Below are 26,393 nucleotides of genomic sequence, written 5' to 3' on the forward strand. Positions count from 1 at the left end.
GTAACAGCACCATTTATTTTCTCTGTGATAACTGGCGCTCTTCCAGTAGTAATGGTTTCTGTTTTCTCCAGTGCTGCATTAAACTGCCTTCGAGCATCCATCAAAACATTTATGGGCTCTCCATTTACAATACTGCAAGGGATCTGCGCCTGAAACTGCCTCTTCCCTGATGCAGTTTGCATGACGATGCTTTGCAAAAATAAATTCATGGGGGGGTGTCAGAACTTCCACGCAGGATACAACCACTGCACACCACAGACAGGACCAACACTTTTCAGACATTCTCCCAGCAGTGTTCACAATCCCAGACGTCATGTCAAAAAAAGAAGCCCCCCTGTAATCTCTTCCATTGAGGGAGATGGAAATCATGATGCAATGAATAAACAAGTTGCATGCTCTTCCCTTTTCACCAATTTTTAACCACACACTGAAAGAAATGCCCGTTTTTAAGTAAAAATCCTTCACACGAGATTATGATACTATAAGTATTTTATGTTCTTGAATTCGCAGTCTATCTTCTTTTTCATTCCTTATTTTTATACACATCAACAAGAACTTACTTGTCAATAAAATCTAAGTCTACTCATTCAGAAACAAAGTAAGAAAATCTTGCTCTTCGGATTTACTGTGTGTCCCACAACCAGAACAGTAACTCCTTACACAGGAACTTAAACCATGTTGAACTTGAGGTTAAAGGAATTACTATATGCTTAAATTAGACATGTGCTCAGGTCGAGGTGTAAAAGCAAGCAACATTTTAACGAATGAGGACTAGGGAGACTTTAAACCTGAGCACTGGAGCCAGGTGAGCATTTTCAGGCTGTGTTTACAAGGACAAGAAAAATGTTCCAAACTTCTCTCTCACCTTCTCCTCACAGAAGGTTTTCCTCTAATAATGGAATTACAGCTACAGAAACTCTATTACTATGTTGCAGACGCAACATTAAGAAACTGTAATTACACAGGGAACCTTTATCAGCCTGAGAGAAGGTATAGATCATAGTAATAAAGTTGCTGTTAGGATACTAATTGTATAGGGCTTCTCCATCCTATGGACATAGATTGCAACATTTCTATTAATGTAGCCATTTCATAAAAATAATGTTTTAGTAATAGGATTGGTATTGCTACAGAGAAATTATAATTAAAAAATCTTTTCAGACAAAGCAAAATGGCTGTTGAAAGAATTCTACTTGCCGTAACAGCCATGAAGTAAAAAAAAAAGCCTAAAAAGTCATCAACTACAGAAGTCACTTATCCTAGTGGAAATGGGATACAGTTTATTACCTGAGACAGGTGACATATTTATAGTTGCCTTGATTTCAATTTAGAAGCAGAAGCCAAGCCGTCCTACTGATGTAACTGGGAAAAGTTTCTATAACTTTGCCAGGAAACCCAGAGGCGCATTCACACTGCTGAGCCCGCAGAAGATGAAACAACCTACTCCTGTCTGTGATGGGCACTGAAGAATGACTGTGGAAGTGCAATCACCGCTGTTCTCCTGCATTTTCCTAGATAATCAAAATAAATCTGCAATGGTACTGGGCAAAGAGAAACTTGAAGGGACTCAGATGAGACAAAGAAGTGCAAACTAGGCCAAAAAACCAAATTTCTGTCATTACTGAAGCTCTTTTTGGAGGAGAACGCTGCAGAGGGATTTTGATTTATGCTCAGGTTCTTCTTTGCAGACAAGCAGTTGAAATTGCCCTTACGATTAATGTATCTGCACCCCATGTATTTCAAAAGACATACATACTTTAGCGAAAAGTTTTCATTAATACTTTTACCACAACTAACCCCAGACAGCCAACTAAGCTGGGTTCTATCTTTCTTTCAGCAAATATGAAGTCCAAGCTGAAGAAGCCATTAATCAAATGGTTATGTTTTTTTCTGAGGAAAATGGCGATGTTTTGGCAGATCATAAAATCATAGAATCATTCTGGTTGGAAAAGACCTTTAGGATCACCAAGGCAAACTATTAACCTAATGCTGCCAGGTTCAGCTCTAAACCATGTCTCTAAGAACCTCATCTATGCATCTTTTAGACACATCCAGGGATGGTGATTTGATAAAAACCACAATACAAACATAGGAGGACACTTGATGCAGCCAAAATTTCTGTATGATGAACCACACCTACAACTTCTAGGTGTGATATTGCATCTGGGCAGGAACAACCCCAGGTTCCAGTATAAGTTGGGGAATGATCCATTAGAGAGCAGTGTAGGGGAAAAGGACCTGGGGGTCCTGGTGGACAGCAGGATGGCCATGAGCCAGCACTGTGCCCTTGTGGCCAGGAAGGCCAATGGTACCTGGGGTGGATTAGAAGGGGGTGGTCAGTAGGTCAGAGAGGTTCTCCTGCCCCTCTGCTCTGCCCTGGGGAGACCACACCTGGAATATTGTGTCCAGTTCTGGCCGCTCAGTTCCAGCAGGACAGGAAACTGCTGGAGAGAGTCCAGCACAGGGCAACAAAGATGCTGAAGGGAGTGGAGCATCTCCCGTGTGAGGAAAGGCTGAGGGAGCTGGGGCTCTGGAGCTGGAGGAGACTGAGGGCTGACCTCATTAATGTTTACAACTATATAAAGGGTGAGTGTCAGGAGGATGGAGCCAGGCTCTTCTCGGTGACAGCCAATGGTAAGACAAGGGGTAATGGGTTCAAACTGGAACACAAGAGGTTCCACTTAAACTTGAGAAGAAACTTCTTCTCAGTGAGGGTGGCAGAGCCTGGCCCAGGCTGCCCAGGGGAGTTGTGGAGTCTCCTTCTCTGCAGACATTCCAACCCGCCTGGACACCTTCCTGTGTAACCTCATCTGGGTGTTCCTGCTCCATGGGGGGATTGCACTGGATGAGCTTTCCAGGTCCCTTCCAATCCCTGACATTCTGGGATTCTGTAATTTTGTGCCTGCTGTTCCAGTTCCATCACAGCCATGAACGTGGAAATGCAGGTTCTGAAGAAACAAACACATGGCACAAACTGCTCTTTTCTTAAAGGACATCTTAAAACCTTGCTGATGTCATTAAGCCTGGCTGGTAACAGCCTGAAAGCCACCTCTTGAGTACAGGCTGTAATAAATCCATCTTCTCCTTTGGACAGAGTCCTGACCACCACGCTCCATGCTCACGTCAGTTCTCTATTGCTAACTCACCGCTAGTTGCACTGACAGCTGCGGCTTCTGCTGGATGTGACACCTGGACATGTCTACAGGTCGGTGCCACGGAGACATCAATCTTGCTTTTCCATTTTTAAAGCTATCAGAACTACCAGTGTGCATCCAAAACAGGAACAGTATCTCCATCCATGATCTCCAAGGTCAGCTTTACTTCTCTTGTACAACACGCAGTGCAAGTTAGAAAGTCACAGACAAAGCCAGTTTACCAGAAGTAAAGTGTTTTCAAGGGTGGCAGATGGAAATGTGTTTAAATCAGAAGTTTTACTTTAGTTTACATGTTTAGGCTCTTCCTATTTTAGGTGTATTCAGAAGATAAGCACATTCTCCATACAGTGATTTCTGTAACTAGGACAATGATAACAACAGAAAAGACTGCCATAAGATCTGTTGTGCATATGCACACCCAACTTATTACTGTAATGCTTGATACTACAGAATAAAACATAATAACTAGATGACCAAGAGCTATTTGATATTTCATCCCTAAAAGCAGTTTATCTCCCTGATTCTAGAATGTTTACAGTTTTGAGGGGGTAATGATCCTTTTTTACAATTCATAATTTTGTGGGGTTTGTTTTTAAGTTATTGAATAGCTAACACAATATCCTTGAAAGGCATACCTAAGAGGTAATGCAAGACCAGCACAAAATTAATCAATAGCCAAGACTGCTGATATTTACAGAGTTACATAATTATATAGTGATGTATATTTGGAATAAGGCTTGAATTATATTAATTTTAAGAACAAGAGGAATCAGAGCACTAGATGACACTCAGACAAAACCATGTTTTTAAAGCTTAAACTGCTCACAGGCATGTAACTTGCATTTGTGATTCTTTAAGAAAAGTTTATAGTTAAAATTGGCAGGACCATAGTTACATTGTCAAGAAATGGCATCTCAGCCATTTTCCTAAGAAAATAAACAGATGATTCTTCCTCCATGCTTGCCAAAATAAGATTAATTCAGTTGTCACCATTTTAGTTATGTAGCATATAGTCTTAATTAATTACTATTTAAAATCTGTTCTTAAATGAAGAGATTCATCTAAGGTGCAAAACTGAAAGATACAACAAGCTGTGGAACTATGGAAAAAACATTGGAGACAGATTTCCTACCCTTATTAAAAAATGGTAAGTTAAGGAAAAAAATCCATAGTGGCATTTGACAAATGTGCCCTGAAAGGGTTCATTTTATAATCCCAAGACTTCCTGGACAAAAAGATATTGGGAAGAGCGATTTCATAAGAATTTTAAGTCTGAAATATTGTAACTAGCAAATGGGGGATGGCATATATTCCAACTTCCTCTTCACAGTCTATCAAGAGGCAGTGTGACTGATAACTATAACAGAAGACAGACTATTACCACAAGGTAATGAACAGAAAGCAAATTTCTGCTGCAGCAGAGCAGCAGAACACTAATTTAACTGTATCAAATATGAGGAGGCAATGACGTGTCCACAGAAGCGTGACTCAACCCTCATTTTGGGTTCAGGCCAAGGGAAGACTTTCTTTGTTCCTCATCTCTCCCTGTAGCAGCAGATGTCTGTGCTCCCCTCCTCCAGCCAAAGCATCTTCTAGTACCTATCATCTGAAATAACATTAGTTGGACCAAGTACTCTGAATCACTGTTACAGAACCACAGACTGGTTGGGGTTGGAAAGGACCTCTGGAGATCATCCAGTCCAACCCACCTGCTAGAGCAGGTTCACCACAGCAGATCACCCAGGAATGTGTCCAGGCAGGTTTGAATGTCTCCAGAGAAGGAGACTCCACAATCTCTCTGGGCAGCCTGTTCCAGTGCTCTGGCACCTCAAAGTAAAGAAATTTCTCCTCATATTCAGACGGAACCTCCTGTGCTTCAGTCTGTGCCCATTTCCCATCATCCTATCATTGGGCACCACTGAAAGGAATCTGGTCCATCCTCTTGACATCCAACCTTGAGATATTTATAAACATTGATGAGATCCCCTCTCAGCTTCTCTTCTCCAGGATGAACAGCCCCAGCTCTCTCAGTATCTCCTCATGAGAAAGGTGCTCTAGGCCAATAATCATCTTTGTAGCCACCGCTGGACTCCCTCCAGTAATTCCTTGTCCTTCTTAAACTGGGGAGCCCAGAACTGGACTCAGAACTCCAGATGTGGCCTCATCAGGGCAGAGTAGAGGCGGAGGAACAACCTCCCTCCACCTGCTGGTCACACTCTTCCTAATGCATCCCAGGATAGCACTGGTCTTCTTGGCCACAAGGCCACATTGTTGACTCATGGTCAACCTGTTGTCAACTTGAACTCCCAAGTCCTTCTCCACAGCGCTGCTTTCCAGCAGGTCAACCCCAACCTGTACTGGTGCCTGGGGTTATTCCTCCCCAGGTGTAGGACCCTGCATTTGCCCTTGTTGCCCTTCATCAGGTTCTTCCCTGCCCAGTCCTCCAACCTGTCCAGGTCTCACTGTTGAAAATGCATATCCAGTGTTCTTGCACAGACATGGAAGGACTGTCACTATTCACTGACAGTCAATAGTTACTGACAGCAGTAATTCTCCTAATGACAGACTCAACATAATGCTACAAACTTCATACCACACAAAAGTCAGCTCTGCCACAAGTGTGCCCAAGGTGCTTATGGATATCTCTACACAGGATGGTGGAGTCAGAGGTTTGGACAAAGATTAGCAACGACTAGAACAATGAATGCTGGAACAACAAAAGCGGGCAACAGAAAATGTCAAAAGGAACTGAAACTGTGTCCCGCGAGGCTGAAGCACCCATCTCAGGGCTGCAGCTGCTTTAGTGAAATCAGTATTCAGAGTTTAGAGAAGACTTTGTTCATATCAGTGTCTTGGTCAACACAGTACTGAAATGCCAAGCTCTCCTCTGGGACCACAGGAGACCTACAGCTTATGGAAGCTTGAACACACCATTTCTATAGGAGCCATAGCTCCCACTCTGCAAGGGGATTTTGCGTGGTCTCCTTACTCTTGAATCAAGCTGCTATGAAATACAATATATAAAAAGAGCAGCCAAAAAGGGACTTGGGTTGACTTTCGACATCAAGGGCTCTCAGCTGCTTTTGTGACTCTTGCAGATTGTATAGAGCTTCATACACAAGTCTTACTATATGGAGTAAACTGACCTCCTTGGATGAATTCACTTTCTTTTTTGAACCTCTGGCTGCCTTAAAAATGTAAGAACTGCCTGGTTGGACTGCAGCATCTAGCAATGCACCCCGTCCCAGCAGCAGCAGCGGGAATGGCTGTTTTGGGAGAACACGAGACTCCTGTGGTTCCCTCCCCTTCTTCTGCCCCAGCGTGTCTGCTGCATTACGGATGATGGAGGACACATTCCTGCCTGGTAGCTGTGCATCCATTTATGGACAAGTGGTCTCATGAAACTCCTCTAAATGCTTTTGTATGGCTGATACCGTCTGCTTCCACAACTTGAGAGCACAGGTGCTTAGGCATAAATTGCTTTCTGTCAACATGGATACCTAACTTCCATTTAAATGGCACTCGGAATGCTTTATCTGACAAAGGGCTTGACCAAAAGCCCTTGCCACAGAAAACAAAAAGGGAAATTGTTATAAAGTTTTCAACACCTTGTGACCATTACCAGTTGCCTCTCAAATGGAGCTGAATGTGTCATATGTGATATCCACTTCTTTCACATTGTGCAGTCAATGTTGTTGTGTATTTTAGAATTTTCCACAAAAACATTCAATAAGGGGGAATGTTCAGCAACCAACTTCAGTCTAGTAGTGGATTGTCAAAGGTCATGGCAGGGGGAAAACAGAAGAGCAGCCACCTCAGCCTACAAGGAGAAATGCCCAAGCAAGAAGGGAACACACTATTACGATTTCTTACACAAAATCCTACACAAAATCTCTGCTTGGGAAGTTCTGTGGGAGCAAAGCCACTGCTAGATAAATTATCTGTAAATGCAATGTGTAGCACTGAAAGAGTTTTTCTACAGAAGCAGAAAAGAATCAAGAGAATCAATACTATTATGTTGCAATTCGTTCAATTAATTACATATCCGTGTGAAAAAATATTATTCAATCTTCATTTCAGAATAACTGATCAACTCAAGTAACAATAGTACCAAGATTTGAAAGTCTATCTTAAATTCTGCCCCAGAAACTGGCAAGGATTCTCATACTGCTTTTCATTCCTACATATAAACTATCTTTTTAACCTCTGTATTCATTCTACATCACTTAGTATTAGTCCATTATTCGGTCTTTTCCTCCTGTGAAATTAGTCAGACTAGGTTTATGCCCGTAAAACCTTACTGGGAAAAGCATGATTAAACTGCAGGGCAGCTACACATTATTAATTAATGCTCAGTTTTAAAATAAAACCTACTTGCTAGCTTGTACAACACTACCACTTGGTCTAAACCGCAGAAATTCAATACATCACAGAAAATTTTAGTTGGAAATAAATATCGACCCAGATTTCCCATTCTTGGATTTTTCCCTGTGGAACAGCCCTCCAGTCTATACTGGTGAGACTCCCTTTCCTCAGGAAGATGTACTAATAATTTTCCAAAAATATAAGCAGGGGATCCATAGCAACTGTTGATACGACTCAAAATTATTTAAGAGCGATCTTAGCAACCTTCTGTTAAGATATACTGTATACAGCCTCCCCCACTTAGCAAAATCCCACAATATGGCAAGAAAGATTTGTATGTCTAAGAATAGCTACCTACACACGCTTTTCAAGATGACTGAGCCGTAATGATTTAAAACCTCCCTACCACAGTTTCAGCAAGATGTGCCTCTACAACACTACATCAGTGTGCTCTGTTCGGAGTTTTGAATCTTTCTCCTTTTTAAATCACACCATTAACAGCCCTGACATTTTAGAAATAATGTTTATTGATTTTTCTGTTAACACTGCTATAAATTACGTGATGTAATGGACAGGATTATTGAAGTACTATAAAGAATACGTCTTCCAGATTCTTAACTACATATTGAAAAAGAGCGGACTCTGAATTAATATAGAAATAGTGCAGTTCTGTACTGTTATTTGGGTAGTTAGGTTTGGTTGACTACTTTCTATATGACAGAATGGACACATAACAGAGAAGATATTACAACCACCTGTTAAGTATCAAATGACAGAATAAGAATACCTCATTCAGATGAAACTTAGAAATAAATGTTGATAAAAAAACAGACACAGGAGAATTATCACTTCCTTATCACTTCCTATTCAGAACTTTGTGGGACAGCTTTGCTAACTCACCCATTTTTGTAGCAGAAGTACGATTAGTAGATGGAAACAGCTTTATTCATTGTGGATGAGGACTTAAAGGTTGAATGGTGTGCATCTGAGGAGGCATGAACGACACAGAAGGAAACCAGCAGAACCACATTCAGACATCACTTGATGGGTATCAGTATTGTTAATTGTCCACACCTTTCTATTTTAAAGTGAGCCTTCAAGCTAAAACTTGAAGCACTGTGGAGGGTCTTTTAATAGACCGCCACATAGACAACAACGGCCACCCATATTTAAGAAATTATTCAGCAGGAATGCACCAAAGGAGAAAAAACTTGGTTTATTTTTGGAGATCACTATTCATTAGACCATTAGGTTTATCTTTTCCACAGTGCGATGAAGGCGTGGTTCACGAAAAAGAAGTTTTATGAGAAGACAGAGTGGCAGAATAACACAGTCAACGGGACCACAGGAAACTTCTAATTCTTAAGAATCCAGAAGACTTTCACACCATTCTGCAAGCAGAATTCCAGACTGGTAGAAGATCTGAGTTAATATAATCCCAATGTTTTTAGATCCGCACCGTCCTCAAAAACTGTTGCATTCACTGTCAGTAGCAGAATGCTCTGAGTGTCTTTTTCTGGAGTGACGGCAAAGCACTAAACAAGCAAAATGCTGATTTATTGCTGGTAAATCCAAACCCAAGGTATCACACACGAAACGTGTCCACTTCCACGGCTCGGGGGAGTGCCCTGCACACAAACCATTAAGTCACATTTTGGTAATAGAAGTAACCGCGTCTGAACAGTTTTGGTTACAGGGGCAGGAGGGGAGGCACGTGTGGACACATGTGCTCTGGAAATTCCATAATCCTTCGGACTCCTGACTCTGATTAGTTTTTTGGACTATTTCTGCAGGACCTTCAAGTCACCAAGCTTTCATTCTTCTTTTATTGGGCAGTTTGTCAACTGTTGAGTCTCCTGTAATAATGCAATTCGATTTCTACCCTTGGGTGTTTGATTTTACATTCCATCATCACTAAGCATTGATTAAGCCTTAGCACATATACTCGATTGTGTTTATGACTTTGTTTTCTCAGGGGAAGGTCAGGCTTTATGACAACATCACACTGTTAAAAACAACATTTTTGCTGATACTGTGATCAGGTTCACTCATCAGCTTTTAAAATCCTCTTGCTAGTTTGCTTCCACATGGAGAAAAAAAATAACTAAGACGTGGACTCGCAAAGGTGACAAGAATAAAAAATGGACTTTGCAACATACGTTCAAGGGCTTGTGTCTAAAACTCACAAAATTATTACTCAGCTTCATCATAGGCTCAGAAATGCATGATTCTCAGAATGCTGCCTCTTCCCACAAAGAAGAACACACACCAAACACATTTCTGTCACTGGGCAGGTGCACAAACAACTGCATCTCAAAAAGGGGATCAGTTCACAGCGGTAGGCATTCACTCAGCGTTCCTACCAAAGCAGGTCTTGCACAAACATATCAGAAAGAAAGGCAGTTACACCTCCCCTCTCCTCTACAAGCGAGCAGAGAACTCACCTGAGACATGAGAGACATAGATTCAAATTTATTTTCTGTTTGATTTAACCTTTTTTACCTCCCAGAAGAGCAGTTCACCACTGGCCAACGCAGTATTCTGAGGTGGGAATGCTTCACCTCCGCCTGCTGAAGCCCTTCTGCTTTGGATATATACACTTTCGTAAATACCCATCAGGGCAAAGAAAGGGTGGAAAATTACTAGTGCAAGTACCCATTGTTTTCAACTCAATAAATATTCTACTAATTAAAAAAACGAAGTCTCTGTTTACCTTCTGAGAAGTGAGTGTACACATCACCCATCCAGTACTATTTCACACTCTCTGCAGAGAACAATGACTCAGGGGGATGTGGACACCACACAACTGTCTTGGTCCTTGCTGCAGGTACCTCCAAACAGGTGTGGAGCACCCAGACACACCAGGATGAAAATTCATGAACTGTTAACGCCTATCCCATACCCATTCCTACAAAAATGGGCTTCACTCTTAAAGACCATTATCTCAGCAACTTTTCACAGACAACCAGTTCTCTTATAGCTGGAAAAATGTAAACATGGATCACTAAGACAGCTGAGCATCTCTGTTCATTTTTATTTAATTTATATTTTTAAATAGTTCAATTATTATTTGAAATTTTGACCATTGGACATAAATGAAAATTTTCAAGGCAGCTTTACTTCTGTACACAGTAATGTGTATAGTTTATATGAAAGTGTGTATATAGTATCTGGTGAAGCTGTTATGCTCTTCAATCTTCATGATTACCAGGCCATAATTTTGAAAATCGGGTTTCTAAGAATTAGAGGACAAAATCTGATATTCTCAGGTACTCTGTATTTCCAGTTTCCAAAGCAAGGACCTAATACCACACAGTCTGAAGACAGAAGTTTTGGCTATAAGCATAGAGTCACCTTCTGCTGTTTCACACTCCCATTCATCTTGGGAGAGATTTCCGAAATGATAAAAGGTAAAATGTAGCATTTACAGATTAACTAAACTTTGGTTATCCTTGTTTTTTAAATTCCTGGTAAACCTGGTAAATTCGTGGTAAACCATGCACTACCATCTGGTAAAATACATTCACCTCTAAAACCAGGAAGACTTTTCTCCCTTTCTTTTCATTTCTATTCTCTCTGTTCTTTGGTTTTGAACCTTTTTGCAATTCTTGTGGGTTTTTTCCTTTCAAACTGTCTCATCCTTTGGCATGTGACCATGGCACATTTGGACGGCTGACAACTCAGCTATGCCTCTGGTACATCATACTTGGACATTAATGTGCTGGACTGCTGTTCAGCCACACAAAGAAGGACCATTATGTTTGAGCCATTTTACACAATGCCACGGTGTATTTACCCAAAACTGTGCTGGACTTCTCTGCTTAATACCAGAGTACATGTGAGAGCATTATGTGTCTCTCCTGCCACCATCCATTGCCACTATGGTTTACTTCATCATTCTTTTGTCTAGACTTTTTTTCCCATTCACTCTAACTTTCTTTTGGCTGGATACATTTGCCTGAGTTTTTGGAGAATGTGTCTTGTTTCCATTTTCCATTACTAACTGAAACCTCTCCAGGAGCAGCAGTTTCATTTTTACATTCATCCTATTTGCAACTTCTCTTAGTCTGACTTATCTGTCTTTTTCTCCCCCTGCCCTTTTCCAAACATCTAGGTCTCTTATTTGCTGTCCCAGCTGATATATAACCAGCTTAATAAGTACTTTTAAAATTAAAGCAGTCGGGAAAAACACCAGGGCTGGCAGCCTGGGGCTCCTGGAAGGGATGCAGGGCTGGGATTCCATCCTCGGTCAAGCTGAAAGGGAAAATCCAACTGAGGTACAGCTGAGGAAAGCTCTGTGTGCAGCTCAGAAAAGGCTACAGAGACATGGAAGGGAGCTTCTTGTGAAGAGTACATTCCTAGCATCCATTAATTCAAAAATATGAAGAGACCTTCTTTTTGTGTGGAATGTGTAGAGAGAAATAACTAATACAGAATATCCTCAAAAGCACCCACCGGGTCACACGTAAACTATTCAGGAGACATGCACGCAATGTCTGCGATTCCATTTCTGACTGTGTAAAAAGAAGCTAAAATCACAGTTGGCAGCGGTTCTGAAACGCAACAGTAATCCATAAATACTCCTTAATTTTCCTGTCATTGCAGAATTAAGCTACTTCCAGCTCACACAGATCTTACCAGGTGTGCTAAATTGATGTCATTATAAGCCATCAGGAAATACCCACAGAGACCTCTAGCAACATTTAGAAGTTTTGTTAAACAGCTGTGTGTTATAATTGATTTGTATTATTTAAAACAGCTAAAGCAAGTTATCGTCGGATGTAAAAAAGGGATGACTGAAGACTCCAGGGAGATTTAACTCAGAAGAAAGCCAATCACAGGAACTTCATTTGAGCATTTTAAGATTATTACTAAAGGAAGTGCAATTAAATCATTACCAATTATCATTACAAAATACTGTGCAACCTTATCATGTTAATTTATTTATGAGAAGGTAACTAGTTGACTTCTGCTTTTTGCAATGAAAACAATCTAGTCAGTAAAAATACCTGAAGACACATTCTCTGAAAATGAGCATGACTTTCCACAATAATCAAAAGTAACTAAAAATGTTCACATTTTACCTAAAATGTGTTTTTCTTTGGAGCTCAGGCAATGTCTCAGATCCTGATTGCAGGTATATTTTACCAGGAAGAGTGTAAGCCAAAATACAGTTGCATCACAAACATGCACAGGCATGGTACCTACATCTCATAAAATGCAGGGAATATTGCAAATGATTAATGTAAGATCCTGGATCTGGGAGGGAGGAAAGGCAGTATGACTTTCTTTTCCTAATCTGCCACCTTCTGAATCAAAGTGCAGAATCAGCCCCCATTAGAAGTTAAGTAATATTACGCAGAGACAGTGATAAGGTCAATTTTTCTTCCCACGGGTGGCTTGTAGAATTTAAAATTTTTATCTGTTTTGGAGCAAAATCCTAAACCTTTTCTCTCTGCTGTTCATGTGTACTGAGAGTTCAAGCCTGATTTGGTGAGCTTGCCCAATGACTTGCATTACAGGATCTGTGTCCCTGCAGGCAAAGCCTAACCCACATAACAAAATGGGTCAGCAGAAAAGCAGAAAGGGAAGAAAAAAAAGCTGTTTTTCTGTTCAGAACCCTGATTCAGTCGAGGGGGAAAAACACTCTTCTTCTTGTAGACCTAACTCTTGCTTTGATCTGAGGCTTGCAGGTTAGCGCTTACAGTATGTTTTTATTATCTTTCATAATCCCGTTGAGGATACTCTGATGTTTACTGCTGTTTTATATTTGGACTGGCATATGCATCTCTCAGTTTACAAGGGGAAGTGTTTGTTGCACCAGTGGTTGCTGGCACTGAAAATATGACAGCGTTGACACTGCTAATTGTACTGGTGCTTTCCCCTGCTCTGATTCCGCTCCAGAGATGTACACCGCCACAAAACATGCATTCCTTTGTCTTCTTATCACTTGACTGAATGACCATAAGCAAATGCACCCTCACCGTCTGGTGCCTTTCTGCTTTCATCTAAAATTAAAGCTGTAGAGCTCTGAAAGCTGGTTTCCCGGAGGCCCTCTCCCGCGGCCCTGGGGGAAGGTGCATTTCCAATCCAGGAATGCAGCTCGGGCCTTTGGACCAAGTTCAATGCTGAAGTCAGAGGGATTCAACGGCCTTGAGCCACAGGTACACGGCCTTCAGGGAGAAGGCACAGATACAAACTAAAATAATCTCAATTTATGTAGTGGGATTGCTGGAGGATCTTAACTTCTTCTACCCGCCAACAGTTCCAGTATTGTGCCATCTGTCTGTATTACTCCAGAATAAACTGTTTAACTTAGTTTATAATCTCCTTATTTTACGGAAAGTCACCTCGATGTTATGTTCAATAGTATTTTGCTGCTATAACTTTGCTAATTTATCCAAAATGTTTTTCCTTACATTTTAGTTTGTGTTTGTCACTGGACTCACACTGGCTGAACCACCTCTGGAGACGATTCACAGAGACAACGGGTTCAGCACTCCGCACATTTTACCACCCATAAAACCCGTTTCTGCAAGCCTTTGTCTGTATGTATCTCACACACGTGTCTAGTTATCAGATGCAGGACAGCTTTACTTTACTGTTCCTTAAGAGGCAGAAATAATCCCTGGGTGGGATTGACCCGGTTTTACTTTTTGGCTTCCACCACTCTGATTTTACACATTCCAAACCTATTGTTTAGGCTTTATTCGCAGCAGTAATGCATTATGATTTATTACCTATACAGAGCAGTGCTTTGCAGGCGAACGGAAAGAGACTGAGCTTTCTCCAGAGGAGCCTGAACGTGGCTGCAGGCCACAGTGTAACGCAAGCGTAGAAAAGGCTCGCCACCTCCACAGTGCACAAAGCAGACTCTCCTCTACGTTTCTACAGGTGGGAATATAAACTATCCACAAGCCAGAAGAGCTCTGCTGGGAAACACCAGAGATGTCAGCCCTAAAGGATACCCAGCATCCGACCGCAGGGCGACTGGGCTCTGTCTGCCAGGAATGCAAGAAGGTGGATGCAGGGAAGGTAAAGCTGACTGAATACTCCGCCTCCCTATGCAGAAACAGTCATGATTTAGCTACAGATCTGAAACTTCAGATCATAAAACTTTACTGAACTGCAGTACTTGTGCAGAAAATCAGTAATCTGCTACCACAATATATTATTTTATTAAAACCTGATTTTCTCATCTTTATTCTGCAGTAGACAAGTAATTTATACTTTATATAAAAGCATGTATTATGAGAATCTGCAAACACACACCTGGAATTCAGACATGCACAGTAAACATCAGAAAACCAATGCCTGTTAGGTTCTCAGGGAGCTATTATAATATAAATAATAGTCCGTGGCTGCAAAAACATGAATACTCCCTGTGTTCCCATGACTGAGTACCATCTACAAAAAAGCATCCTGCAATTATATTGTATTAGTTGAATTAAGGAAACACCTGTAGAACTCAGTTGAGGTTACATCCCTGTTGTGCCAGCTGCTGTGGTAAGAGACTCGTGTACTTGGAAACAGCTAAAATCAAAAGGTGAAGGAAGGAAAGGGGAGGAAGAAAGGACACATTAGTATCTTTGTCTGATGATAAAAAATCCACACCTGGACAGTTTCCATTCTTCATCCAAACTTGCACTGGAGGCCTGGAGACAAGGGAAGAAACCAGAGCAACCAACTCAGCTCTGAACTGTATCTCGCTCTTCCTTGAACAAGTGTCACTGTTTTCAAGTCTGGGAATGCTTGCTGAAATCATCTGGTGACTTTACAACTACTTTAAATAAAAGTGATTTTAATAGCTCTAAAGAAGGCAGTGATAGCAGTGATATCACAGCTTACTAATCTGCTTCCTCTTGTAAAATGCGGCATTCATTAACTACTGATTCTGAAGGACATTTGTCAGCAATAACATTATTTGATCGAGAGACCAATTTTCTCTCCTTCAATCCTAGGGATTGCAAGTCTATTTAAAATTGAAAATTACACAGTCTTTTTCGGTAATTTGATTAATAGACAATCTGTGAAAAGTTACACTGATGTGTTTTACTTACATAAATAAGTCTACTTTTGTATTTATCCTAATCTGTGATTACTCAGAAATTGCCCCGAGTTTTCAGGATTGGCTTTGGAAAAGGATTTTAAAAAAGAGACATTGTCACGTTAGGTCTTACAGGGTGAACATTTACATATCCTTCAAAATCGATGAAAACTATTGTTGGTAACTGGTTCAGCACAACCTCAGATAGATTTCTATACGCTTCACATGTGTCCAAGAGGGGAACAGAGCCACTGAGGACTTGGGCATATATTGCATTCACCAATTTTGTAAAGGGCCAGCAGTTTCTCACCTGCTGTGTAATAGTGTCCCAGGGCCCCTCCAGCAGACGAGCCTGGTAGCACGTGTGAACACTTCTCCATATTTCATCCAGAGTTAAAGGTCTTCCATCTGCGAGGAGGGGGAAACAACCACTCACAGTTAAAGCTCTTAAGCACGCTGTATCTAGTACAGAATTGCAAACGTAAATCTGAAAATACCGATTACAAGGAAGCAGAAGGAAAAAATAACAGCAAAATGCGACCGAGCCACTTCTGGACCCGTAAGTCTGAAACAGCATGGCTCAAATCCTGACTGAAGGTGCATATAAAACCGGCCTAAATTCCCTGTTCAGCTTTCTTCTCTGTCACCTGAGAGTAACAACTTACTGTTCTGTTTGTAAGGTGTGAAGTTAAACTAATTTTGTAAAACAATGCTTCGGTAAGATTAATTTAATACCACAAAATAATATCATGAACAGTTCTCTCACGTAACTACATTAGATTCACAGTGAGAGGGGAAAAAATTTAAGGAATATAATTCTGCACATGAAGTTTACTGGTTTTTAGCAACCCACATGCTCATATTTATTTTTTGAGCTGAATTTGTATAGCATTGTTGCATTAAGTTTTTAGTCATGACGTTAAAATTATGCCAAGATATTGGTGTCAACCACTTAGAAAATAAGCATGTCAGTTTTTCCCAAGTATTTGGTTTTGGCAAACAGCAATAGAATATTTTGAAATACTTTCAATAAGCAGCTTCATCTTGGCATTTATTAGGTGTCAGAAACTATTATCCTGTGATAAATAGCTTTATTCTACTGACATTTTCATGTCTGTAAAATGAACAAGATTTATTCACTCGATTAACATTTGAATGCCATGTTTAGATATAAGTGAAAACCAGCTGCCTATAGCCTGTTTTATCTTATTTTCTGCACATATTTATAAAAAAGCACTGAACTTATAAGTGCCATATAGCAGAAGCATGTGGCAAATGAAGTACCTGGGAGGGTAACAGCATACGAGCTAGCTATACTGTGCCACCTCATGAACATGAGACTTGTTAGATACCAGAGATGGTCTAAATTTTCCTAAAGAATTTGTTACAAGAGTGTAAGTTAACTTAAGAAGGACATATCTACGCTGAGATCATGTGTGCAGGTCATATGAGATGCCATGCAAACTTGTAAACTATAGGACAATGCATGTTCTAACGCAAAATTTGATTTGCCGCTCTAGATTTTGTCCTGTACACTCTAATTTTTATAGTAGCACTTCAGCAAATTCAGATCATACACACGGAATGGATTACTCTGGCTCTTAACCATTAATCTCATTTACAGAAACGATCAAGTATTATTGAAGCATTAATCATATTATAGTTAAAATCAAGTTTCATCTTTACCTCGTGGATTTTATTACTTCATGTATGAAAAGCAGTATATCGTCCATAATATTTCAGTATAGGTTTCATTTCAGAGGAAAGTACAAATACATCCAAACTGAAAGGTTCACTTCACACGGGGTGAGATCACACACAATAAAACACTTAAATAGTTAATACAGAGTAATTGCAATCCTTCATAGGAAAAAAAATTATCTGGGCATTCTGATCATGCAGTTATATCTTGAAATATGCTTGGATTTAAATTTCGCTAAATTTTTAATTTTCTGCACTATTCTAATATATTTCACTAAGTTTTACATGAGTTTGTGTTCAGTGTGTTTTTTTAAGGTGAGTAAGTTTTCATACACACTCCCAAGTACCGTGTTCCTGTAAATTCTTATTTAATTGACTAGCTCAGAAGATGGGAGGCCAGATGCAGCAGGAAAGAGTAAGTTACCAACACTTAAAATAGATGTGAGGGTTCAGCCACACAGATGGGAACTGCAAGACACTTGCAAATGGAGACAGGGCGGACGGGCAGTTTTCCCATCCTCTTTTGTGGGATTAAGGACTGAGAGTCTGTTGAAAGAGCTTCTCCCCCAATGAAATAAAACAAAATTAAACAACTACACTACGATCTTAAAAGAAGGACACATTTAATGTAATCTGGCTAGAGGTGTGTTTCGTATTTTAAAGCTCCTCAGTTTGTGTGGTCACACACTTAGGATGATATAACCGGGTCCATTTTATTCGCGAGCTCCCAGATTCACACAAAACACACATCTGTAATCTTTGGGCCCCTTTTGACCCCTTTTTCCAGGGCTGCCAGGTTTCACATGTTTAGCAGCCCTGTTACACGTTCTCGCAACCCACTGATACCTCAAACACCCAGCTGGGCTGACAGAGCATCTGTAATTGTTGCTGCTGGCAACAAGGGGCCACTGAGACACCTGCTGAGCCAAACAGCCTCTCTGCTTCTCCTCTTGTTCTTCCCCATGACGGAGCCGACCTCAAAAAGTTAAGGCAGAATAATAAAGCAGCAGCAGCACCAAGCTGAGAGAAGTGGCAAGAGAGGGAGGTGGAGGCTTCAGACTCACCCATTTATTCATCATCCATTTATTCATCAACCATTTACTCACCATCCACCCATGATGGCAACAGCTGCTGAGGTGCTTGCAGCTTGTCCCAAGTCTTATCCCAAGTCTAGGTGGGAGCGGGCGTGCAGGCAGAAGTGAAAGTTTGCGGCCATATGTACATTTTGTATGATTCAGCTCATTAAATAATTACAGACAGCGAAAGGAAATTGCTGCTTGTGGGTCATGCCAGATCTCCTGTGCCTTTTCTGAAGCTCCATGCCTGCAATGCCACCAGTCTGGGACATGACGAGTCACCAGATCACCAGTACTAACGCAGGCTCTGCTAAACACAGATTCTTACACAACCGACCTCACATCTACCCAGCAAGAAAGGCCAAAGCAGCCTGGGAAGTAACCAACTAAGATTTTTGCTAAAAGAAAGGAGGTTAAGGGTGGGAGTCAGGAGCTTCTAAGTGTGGCTTCTCTCTCTGCCATTAATTAACTAGTGACTCCAATCAACCACCTCAGCTGCCTTAATTGCCAGGCAAGAACAGCTACAGCCTTTCTATCACAAACTCACATTTTTATTATTTGAACTGTGTAGACTGTAACACACTTTTCTGAGAAAACTTATTGATGGTCCACATGGGGTTAACTAATTTATGCCACCACTAACAAGAAATATTTGAAAAGCAGACGGCTGAGTGCCCCCTCGCAGCAGCAAGGTGTGGCATTAGGATTACACATGATTTGCAGCTCCCAGCTGACTTGGCATCTTAATTTCTGCAAAGAGCAGAAATTCTTTAGGCATACAAATACCACATACATTTTCAGGGAAAATTTTCAGGCTTCCCATGTTGCCGTATTCTGTTTCCTTGATGTTTACTGAGGGCTTTTGACAATTTCTTAGATTTCTAAGGTTATTGGATACTTTTGGTGAAATAGTGTACAGTTTTTTTGAGGCTTCATTCTCACATATTTTCCAAATAAGTATTAGGTGTTAGTACCCTTAAGAAACCATTGCCACAGTGGAAAAAATACCCTTACGTCTTAGGAGAATATCTGATTATACAAATTCTTGAATTTTATTTATGTCAAAAGCCATGATAAAACCAGTGTGTATGGGACATGGTCTTAAAAGAAGCTATTTTTCTGAGAAAGGACATAGTAGTTACATGCTTTTGAGTTCAAAGAGTAAGTTTATATTCTGGAAAGTGCATCAGTCAGGCCCAGTAGGGTTATGAATACAGAAAGTGATGCCTTCAGGGTTGGAGGAAGTTACATCATCTTACAAGCTCTCTCTGTCTTACCACTGATTAGCGTGCATTTTTTTGGTAGGGACCTATCTATACGTCAGAGAGCTAGATGTATTTTGAGCAGGTCAACATGACAATCCCATTCCTTCACTCTTGTATAGAGGAGTTAGTCTGCAGTCCGTACCAATCCCTGTTAGTCCTGCTCTTTCTTTTCAGTGCTTACCCAGCATTCCTGATTCTTCCTCTACCTTTGTAGGGAAAATACAAGAGAGACAAGCCATTATTTTCTTGACATGCAGGGTCATTTCTGAACGATGCCTGTATCCATCCACCTGTGACTGTGTTGCTGCTCCCTCACTGTTGGTGCAATGGTTTTTGAACGTACAGCTTCAGACAATGACAGTTGAGGAAAAGACCAAAGTTCCTTGACTTCTTAAAGACTAAGGAAAGCGGAAAATACCCTGCTGATTAAAGAAAGCTTACTGGACCTAGCCCAGCCCATCTGGCTGATGCCAGCACTGAAGTGGAAGGCTAATTGCCTATACCATCTGTCTCTAAGAGGGCTAATTGCTGACATCAGATATCAGCAGGGGTTCATGCATTTCTCCAGCTACCTATTTGGTTATCTCAGAAACCACAGAAAGAAAGAAAGAAGGGCTCTGAATTCTGAAAGGTATAGCGTACATGAGTCTGATTTTGGAGGAACTACACCTACTTCTCTGAGGTATTGAGGACCACAGCCTTCAGCTCCTGACAGAGAGGGACTTCAGTAGGTCTGAATTCAGGAATATATGACCTATAGGAAGTACCATGAGGTAGTGCAAAATCTTTCTTACATATATATATATCTCCTATAATGTTCCCAAACATCTTTCCAACCAGAGTCATCACACTTAATCATAATTTTAAGGTGAAGTATTTGTCCTTGCACAGAACAAGATCTTCCCTGTAAATCTATCTCCAGAGACTACCAAAAGGTTCAGATGTCTCTCAAAATGTTTTAGTTCTTTTGCAATTAAAATTTCAAACCCTTACCTTGTACTACCTTACATATAAAAATTCTCACTAAAAAAAAAAAAAAAAAAGAGGTCTAAAGATGCATTCCAGAAAATAAATGATTTAATTCAATTTAGGCAGCAGCAAGGGTAAGCATAGAATACAACTTTTGTCCTTCTGCAGGAAGAGCTGATCTAGAATGTCTGAGCACAATTGCTAGCAGACAGAAGTGAAAACTGGATGTCCTTGCAACACAAGCTCCTGAAGATGCTAACCATGCTGAATATGACAGGGGAATCTTCACAGCAGCTCTTTTGGAAGCCTTTTTCTTAGGACTGCAAGAGACAAAGCGGTCAATGAAAACTGTACTCACACACAATGTGAGAAAGGTAAGATTCAGTCGTTCTAGAGACATTTTTAAAGAGTCTATTTGGAAGAGCGCAGATTTGGACATGCTGGCACCAGTCGCTATTATAACGTACAAAGTGAGGAAGTGAATATTGCAAAACAAGCAAAACTACTTAGTCAGGTCAAACAGAAGAATTATTATTTCCTAGGCAGGCCTTGAGGTGTAATGGCCACTTAACACACTGCCAGAAAGGAAGCAGCGTTTTGAATCCAAGCTCCCAGCTGTGCTGCTGGGGGAGGCAAGGCAGCGCAGGGCTGTGGAAACCCGGGTCACCTTCACCTCCCGCAAGGAGCTCTCCTTAACGTGATGATCAGCACCGACAGGATTCAAGGGAGACCACTAACAGACCACAGGAGAATTGTGAACAACCGATTCTGTTACTTAATCTACAAACAATGGGAGGAATTTAGACTGGGAAATGGATGTAGATCTCAGGAGGAGATTCCTCCCTGATTACTTCAGATGAGGAATGCAGTGAATGTTACTAGTTGTCTGAGAAACAAGGTAAGGAGCCTATCACATGAAGACTGTTATCTCCAAGGATAAAAATCTCAGGACATTACCTAGAGTTTTCCTCATACCAGGTTCAGGACAAGACAAAAGATACTTTGCTCAGATATCTCAAGTGATTGTGAGTGACTGCTGCCATCTGCACCCTAGGGTGGGACCTTCTGGCAGCATGGCACAGGCGGACAAATAACTTGCAGGAAGACAGAATTTTTAATTTTCAATAGTAAAATATCCATAAATAAAATCAGAGAATACCAGCTGAAAATGTTGCTGGAAAAGTACTTCTTACCAGCATCTTGTATCTTCTCTCTTCAAGAGTCAGAGCATGTTAAATGTTAAAAGAGAATGTTAAATGCTGAAGAGAACCCAGGTGACTTTAGGAATTACCTTAAAAAAGTCCTTGTTTTCCATTGTGAAAGATTCCCAAGAAGTGTTTTAAAACATAATTGTACTTGTAGGAACAACTACAGTTTTGTACTGCAAGGGGAGCTGTTGGCACATAATACTACGATAGTGCATTAGATCATCCACCAGCTTCTGCAAAATCCACTTCCAGCTATAAGGAGTCATGTTTCAACACCTCCGATTCCCTGATGCTGACAAGCTAAACAACTTGTTTTGTCTCTGGGAGCTCTTCTCTGGTGATTAACTGCTTATGGTGAATACTAATTATATGAAAGTACAGTACGGTAGAAATAGTGTCCTATTTCCTCGACCTGCAGCATCTTCATCCTCTTCTATACAGACAGTGCACTATTAGTTCAGCTAAAAACCAAGATGACATTTTTCAGGACCACAAATAGGTTAATATGTCTCTGACAGCAAAACTTTCTTTATCTTCTTGTCTGCACAATAAGTTTAAAGGCAAAACGCTGCATGTTTGTAAATGCCTGTAATAATTCTAGAAATAAATTTGCAGCAGGATGTGTGCAAATGAGTTCTGTTGGTGGTAAAGCAGAGCAACGTCCCCAATTCCCCACATCCCAGTTTGAAAATTTACCCCAAATTATCAATTCCTGAAACTGCACCTCAGACTAAAATCTTTCCACCAGGGAGTCTATGAGAACTTGTTCTTCAATTTTAAATCTGAAGTGCCTTTTAAAATGCTAACACTGCAAAATTAGAAACCATTAAACAATATAAGGCAGAGAGTGATTAAATCTACCAAACATATTCAAAGCAGCCTAAGCCACTTTTTAATTAAAATGGAAAAGATATCACTGGCAACATCCAGACACCTTTATCTAGATAAAGTTAGGAGATTATTCAAAACACAAAAGATGCTGATGCTACGAGGCAGGAGACTGAACAGAATGATTTGAAGATTTCAGTCCCTCCGCCCTAAGTACAGAGTCTCCGGGCAGAGAAGAACAGAGCACAGCCAGTGCTGCAGTGTGATCGCTCTGTGTTTGCTGATTAAATAAGTGACACTAACAGCGGCCTTGGAGGGAGGCTCTGTGTTCCTCCTTCCTTCCTGGCAGGATGAGGACTGAAATCACAGTGGCTGTAGCAATTGAGTAATGGGTAACACGGTGTACGGATCAGAAAGGAAAGAAGATCAGTTTGTGTTTCAAGAGCCAGTTTTCATAGACAGGAAAAGGCAGTGCCTTGTTGGTATATGTATTTTTTTAAAGCAGCAAATTTAAATAGAAAACAATGTACACTTTTAAAGGTGCATTTAGACCCCAGCCTTGTGGCTCAAATTTAGGCTTCAAAGAAACGGATGCAGTTCTGCTGAAGCACTGTCATTATGTATTCTTATTTTGTAGCAGAATTCAAACCTGCAGCTTTAAGATTTTGTATTCATTTAAAGAAAAGAACAAGAAAAATGACCAGTGGTTTTAGTCAACCACAGGCAAGATGCCAGGAGCCAAAGATCAGCCTCCTTCAGGGTGAGATGATATCATCTACTCCAAGGTCCTGAAGTTCTGTGTCGGGAGTATTACAAAATTTACTGGTGAACAGCCTCATCTCCTACTCTTTTATTACATATGATCATTACTCTGTTCCTCAATTCAATACAAAATCTGTGGTTTTAACATCTATTGCATCCGACATATTTTTTTGCTTCCCTTTGTCTAACAGAAGATTGGTCTTACCTAAAAAGCATGCCCTGAAGTAAAGCACGGGTACTTGGTAGCTGCTGGAGTACAAGATGTGATATTCATAGCGAACCACCTCCTCTGTTGCACAAACTCCAGCTACTTGAGAATCATCCAAAGACTCCTAAAACAACAAACACAAACAAAGTAATACATCAATTTTCCTATTTGTATCGAGGGAAGAGTAATTACTGCCGTTGCAGTAGTAATTCAATAAATATACAGAGTATTACAAAGTAGTAATTCAATAAATATACAGAACACAAATAATGGCAGTCACCCGTTTCGCAGCACTATTCATTTGAATTCCTGAAGGAATTCTTCAATACTAGTACAGAAATCACAGAAGTCCCAAACCTACAGACACATCTTAGGGACTTACTTCCACAAATGGTGAACCACGTGTAAACCTTTGCAGAACTGAGGTCTTTCTAAGTGCTGGCTGATTTTGTAGGCAAAAGACAAAAGCTCTTTAAAATCTTTATAACTGGTACAATAAGGTGACTACAGCTGCATCTCTCCTCATTACCTTTAGTATAGGCCATTTTAGAAGTGTATCCTTAAATAATCTGGTTTTGCTTGCCAAAAGACAAATCAAATGTATCCACCAAAACCTCTGTGTTCCCGTTTCTTTAAAGTCTTTTTGCCAGAAGTTGTTTTTGCTAATAATACTTCTAAAATAGAGTCGATTTTTTGCTGTTATTGTATATTTCAGGTGTAAAGTTAGTAAAGTTTATTGTCTATTTGAAATATATCAGAAGAGATGGATATTATTACATTGAGGTATACCCAAGTTGTAGCATAAACCTCCTCCCATGCTTTGCAATTTATTAATTTCAAATCAATACTGAAACAGTGCTAAACACCCAGTTGTTTGGACTTTTCTAAAAACTGCCGAAACTCAACATCTCTGAACATTGAACCATTAAATTAATAATGTCATTAAGATTAAATGTTAGAAGAAACTTTCCAAGAAGACACTATGGGCGTGGACTTGTTCTGTTTTCAAACCTCCAAATTTACATGCATGAACTAAGCAACCATAATGCCCCACAGGTTGGGTGTGCATTTCACAACTTGGCTATTGCCCAGCCACTGTGAGCGCTGGATTACTGTCTCTGTCCAAGCAAAACAGAAAAGACTGAACAGAAAAGAAGAACCAGCATCCTTTGAACACCACGCTGGTTTAACAAACAGGAAATTTAAAGCTATTTTGCATTTTTATGTCATATTCTTAACTAAGCCATGAATCAATCTATGAAGAGATATAAGAACTGATAAGCTGTAACAGTAATGACACATGAAAGACTTTAGATGTTTTTTGATAGCCCACATAAAAATGATTTCACCCAAATTTAGTGTTCTAGACAACCAGATGCTGCTGAGGTACACGGACAGAAGATAAGACATGGAAAGCCCAGACTTTGAGAAGCTATAGTCTAAGGTACTATAAATACACTTTTGGACATTAAATTAGAAAATCATAGATGCTCACAGAACAGGTTTCTGGGAAATTCTGGACAGCTGCAGGAATTGTTGATTTTAGCTTATCAGGAAACATATCTAAAGCACTGAAAGGGAACATTAAGTAAAGTACTCTCTGTCTTAACCTAGTTTTAAATAGTGTATGTGAAGGGATAATGAAGACAACATGCCAGAAGGGACAATGATGATGACTGGCCAGGTGAAGTCAGGTATGCTGGGCCCAGTTCTCCTGTAAATGTGTAAGGGACTAGAAGGCAAGTTCTCCTCCTCCTCACACAGGTCATACCCTCTGATCAGTTGTGAAATACACATTTAAAAAAAAATCCCTCAAGGAAAACAGAAATGTCTTCTCTACAGTAAGCTGAACTTTCTTTAAAATGGATCCATTTTCAATGCTTTGGTGAGAATAGTAAAAGAAAGAACAGCAGCATGAGGTAAAAGAAAAAACAACTGCAGACAGGCTTTCAAGTTTCTAGGGGTGGGAGAGAGTCCATATTCAGAACTGAACCTACACCAAAATTCACAAAAGCCTTTAGGACCAGCCTCCTGCAATCAAAATCATACTGCTTTGCAGACATTAATGTTTCATCAGATATCATGGTCTTGCCTTTTGCTTAGTCACTAGCTAACCTTACCCTAAAATAATACTACTTCTGGAAATGGAAAGACTACCTGTTCATATATTAAATACTGTTGTTCTAGAAAAAAGCCATATGTATACATACACTTGTCTCTTCTGCTTTCTGTATATAAGGGTAAAATGACTGTATACCCTCACATAAATACTGATATCTGATTTGAGATTACTTTAGATTGAACGATATAGATGCCATATTCTTTACTACCTCCTAGTACTTAGGAAAAGAAGCAAGTTAACACTCACTCAGAAATTCAGTACTCAAACCTGTACACCCCTGGGGAAAACATGGTTTATAAAAACCATACTTACTATCTCAAAAAGTCATAAATTAAGCTAGGAACAGCTTCATCATCAAGAATTCAACTTACTGGGTTAGCACAGATTTCAGCTGGTAAGCAACTTCTATCTTCGTTTTCTGGCTTGGGAAAAGGAAATTAAAGGAGATAATTTCTCGTTTCACTGTTCTTGAGATGTCCACTGAGAAATCTTAAGAATTTCTGCCACTACCAGGCTGACACTAGACAGTGAGGTACTTCCCAAAACAACCTATTGCTTCCAGAGAGAGGCGATTTTATCCAGCAGTGGCCTTTCCAGAAGATGTACACAGTGTGATGGCAGGAGAGGCACCGGAGAAGGGAGGAAGGCAGCTTTAATGCTTTACTCTTTTGGAGAGAAGAGTATTTT

The 26,393-nt window shown here is 40.3% G+C and overlaps 1 protein-coding gene across 2 annotated transcripts in view; it reads right to left on the reverse strand.

Moving 5' to 3' along the window:
• The window catches only part of ATG10 (autophagy related 10), an 85,860-nt gene that overhangs the window by 10,588 nt on the left and 48,879 nt on the right, over positions 1 to 26,393 (reverse strand). For both annotated transcript variants that reach the window (XM_082074511.1, XM_082074512.1), the window contains 2 exons: positions 23,582 to 23,708; positions 15,878 to 15,975 (listed from right to left, as the gene is read on the reverse strand). In XM_082074511.1, coding sequence (XP_081930637.1) covers positions 15,878 to 15,975; positions 23,582 to 23,708 — 225 coding nt within the window. The remainder of the gene's footprint in view (positions 1 to 15,877; positions 15,976 to 23,581; positions 23,709 to 26,393) is intronic.

Source organism: Streptopelia decaocto, assembly GCF_964273445.1.
Source record: "Streptopelia decaocto genome assembly, chromosome: Z".
NCBI lineage: Eukaryota > Metazoa > Chordata > Aves > Columbiformes > Columbidae > Streptopelia > Streptopelia decaocto.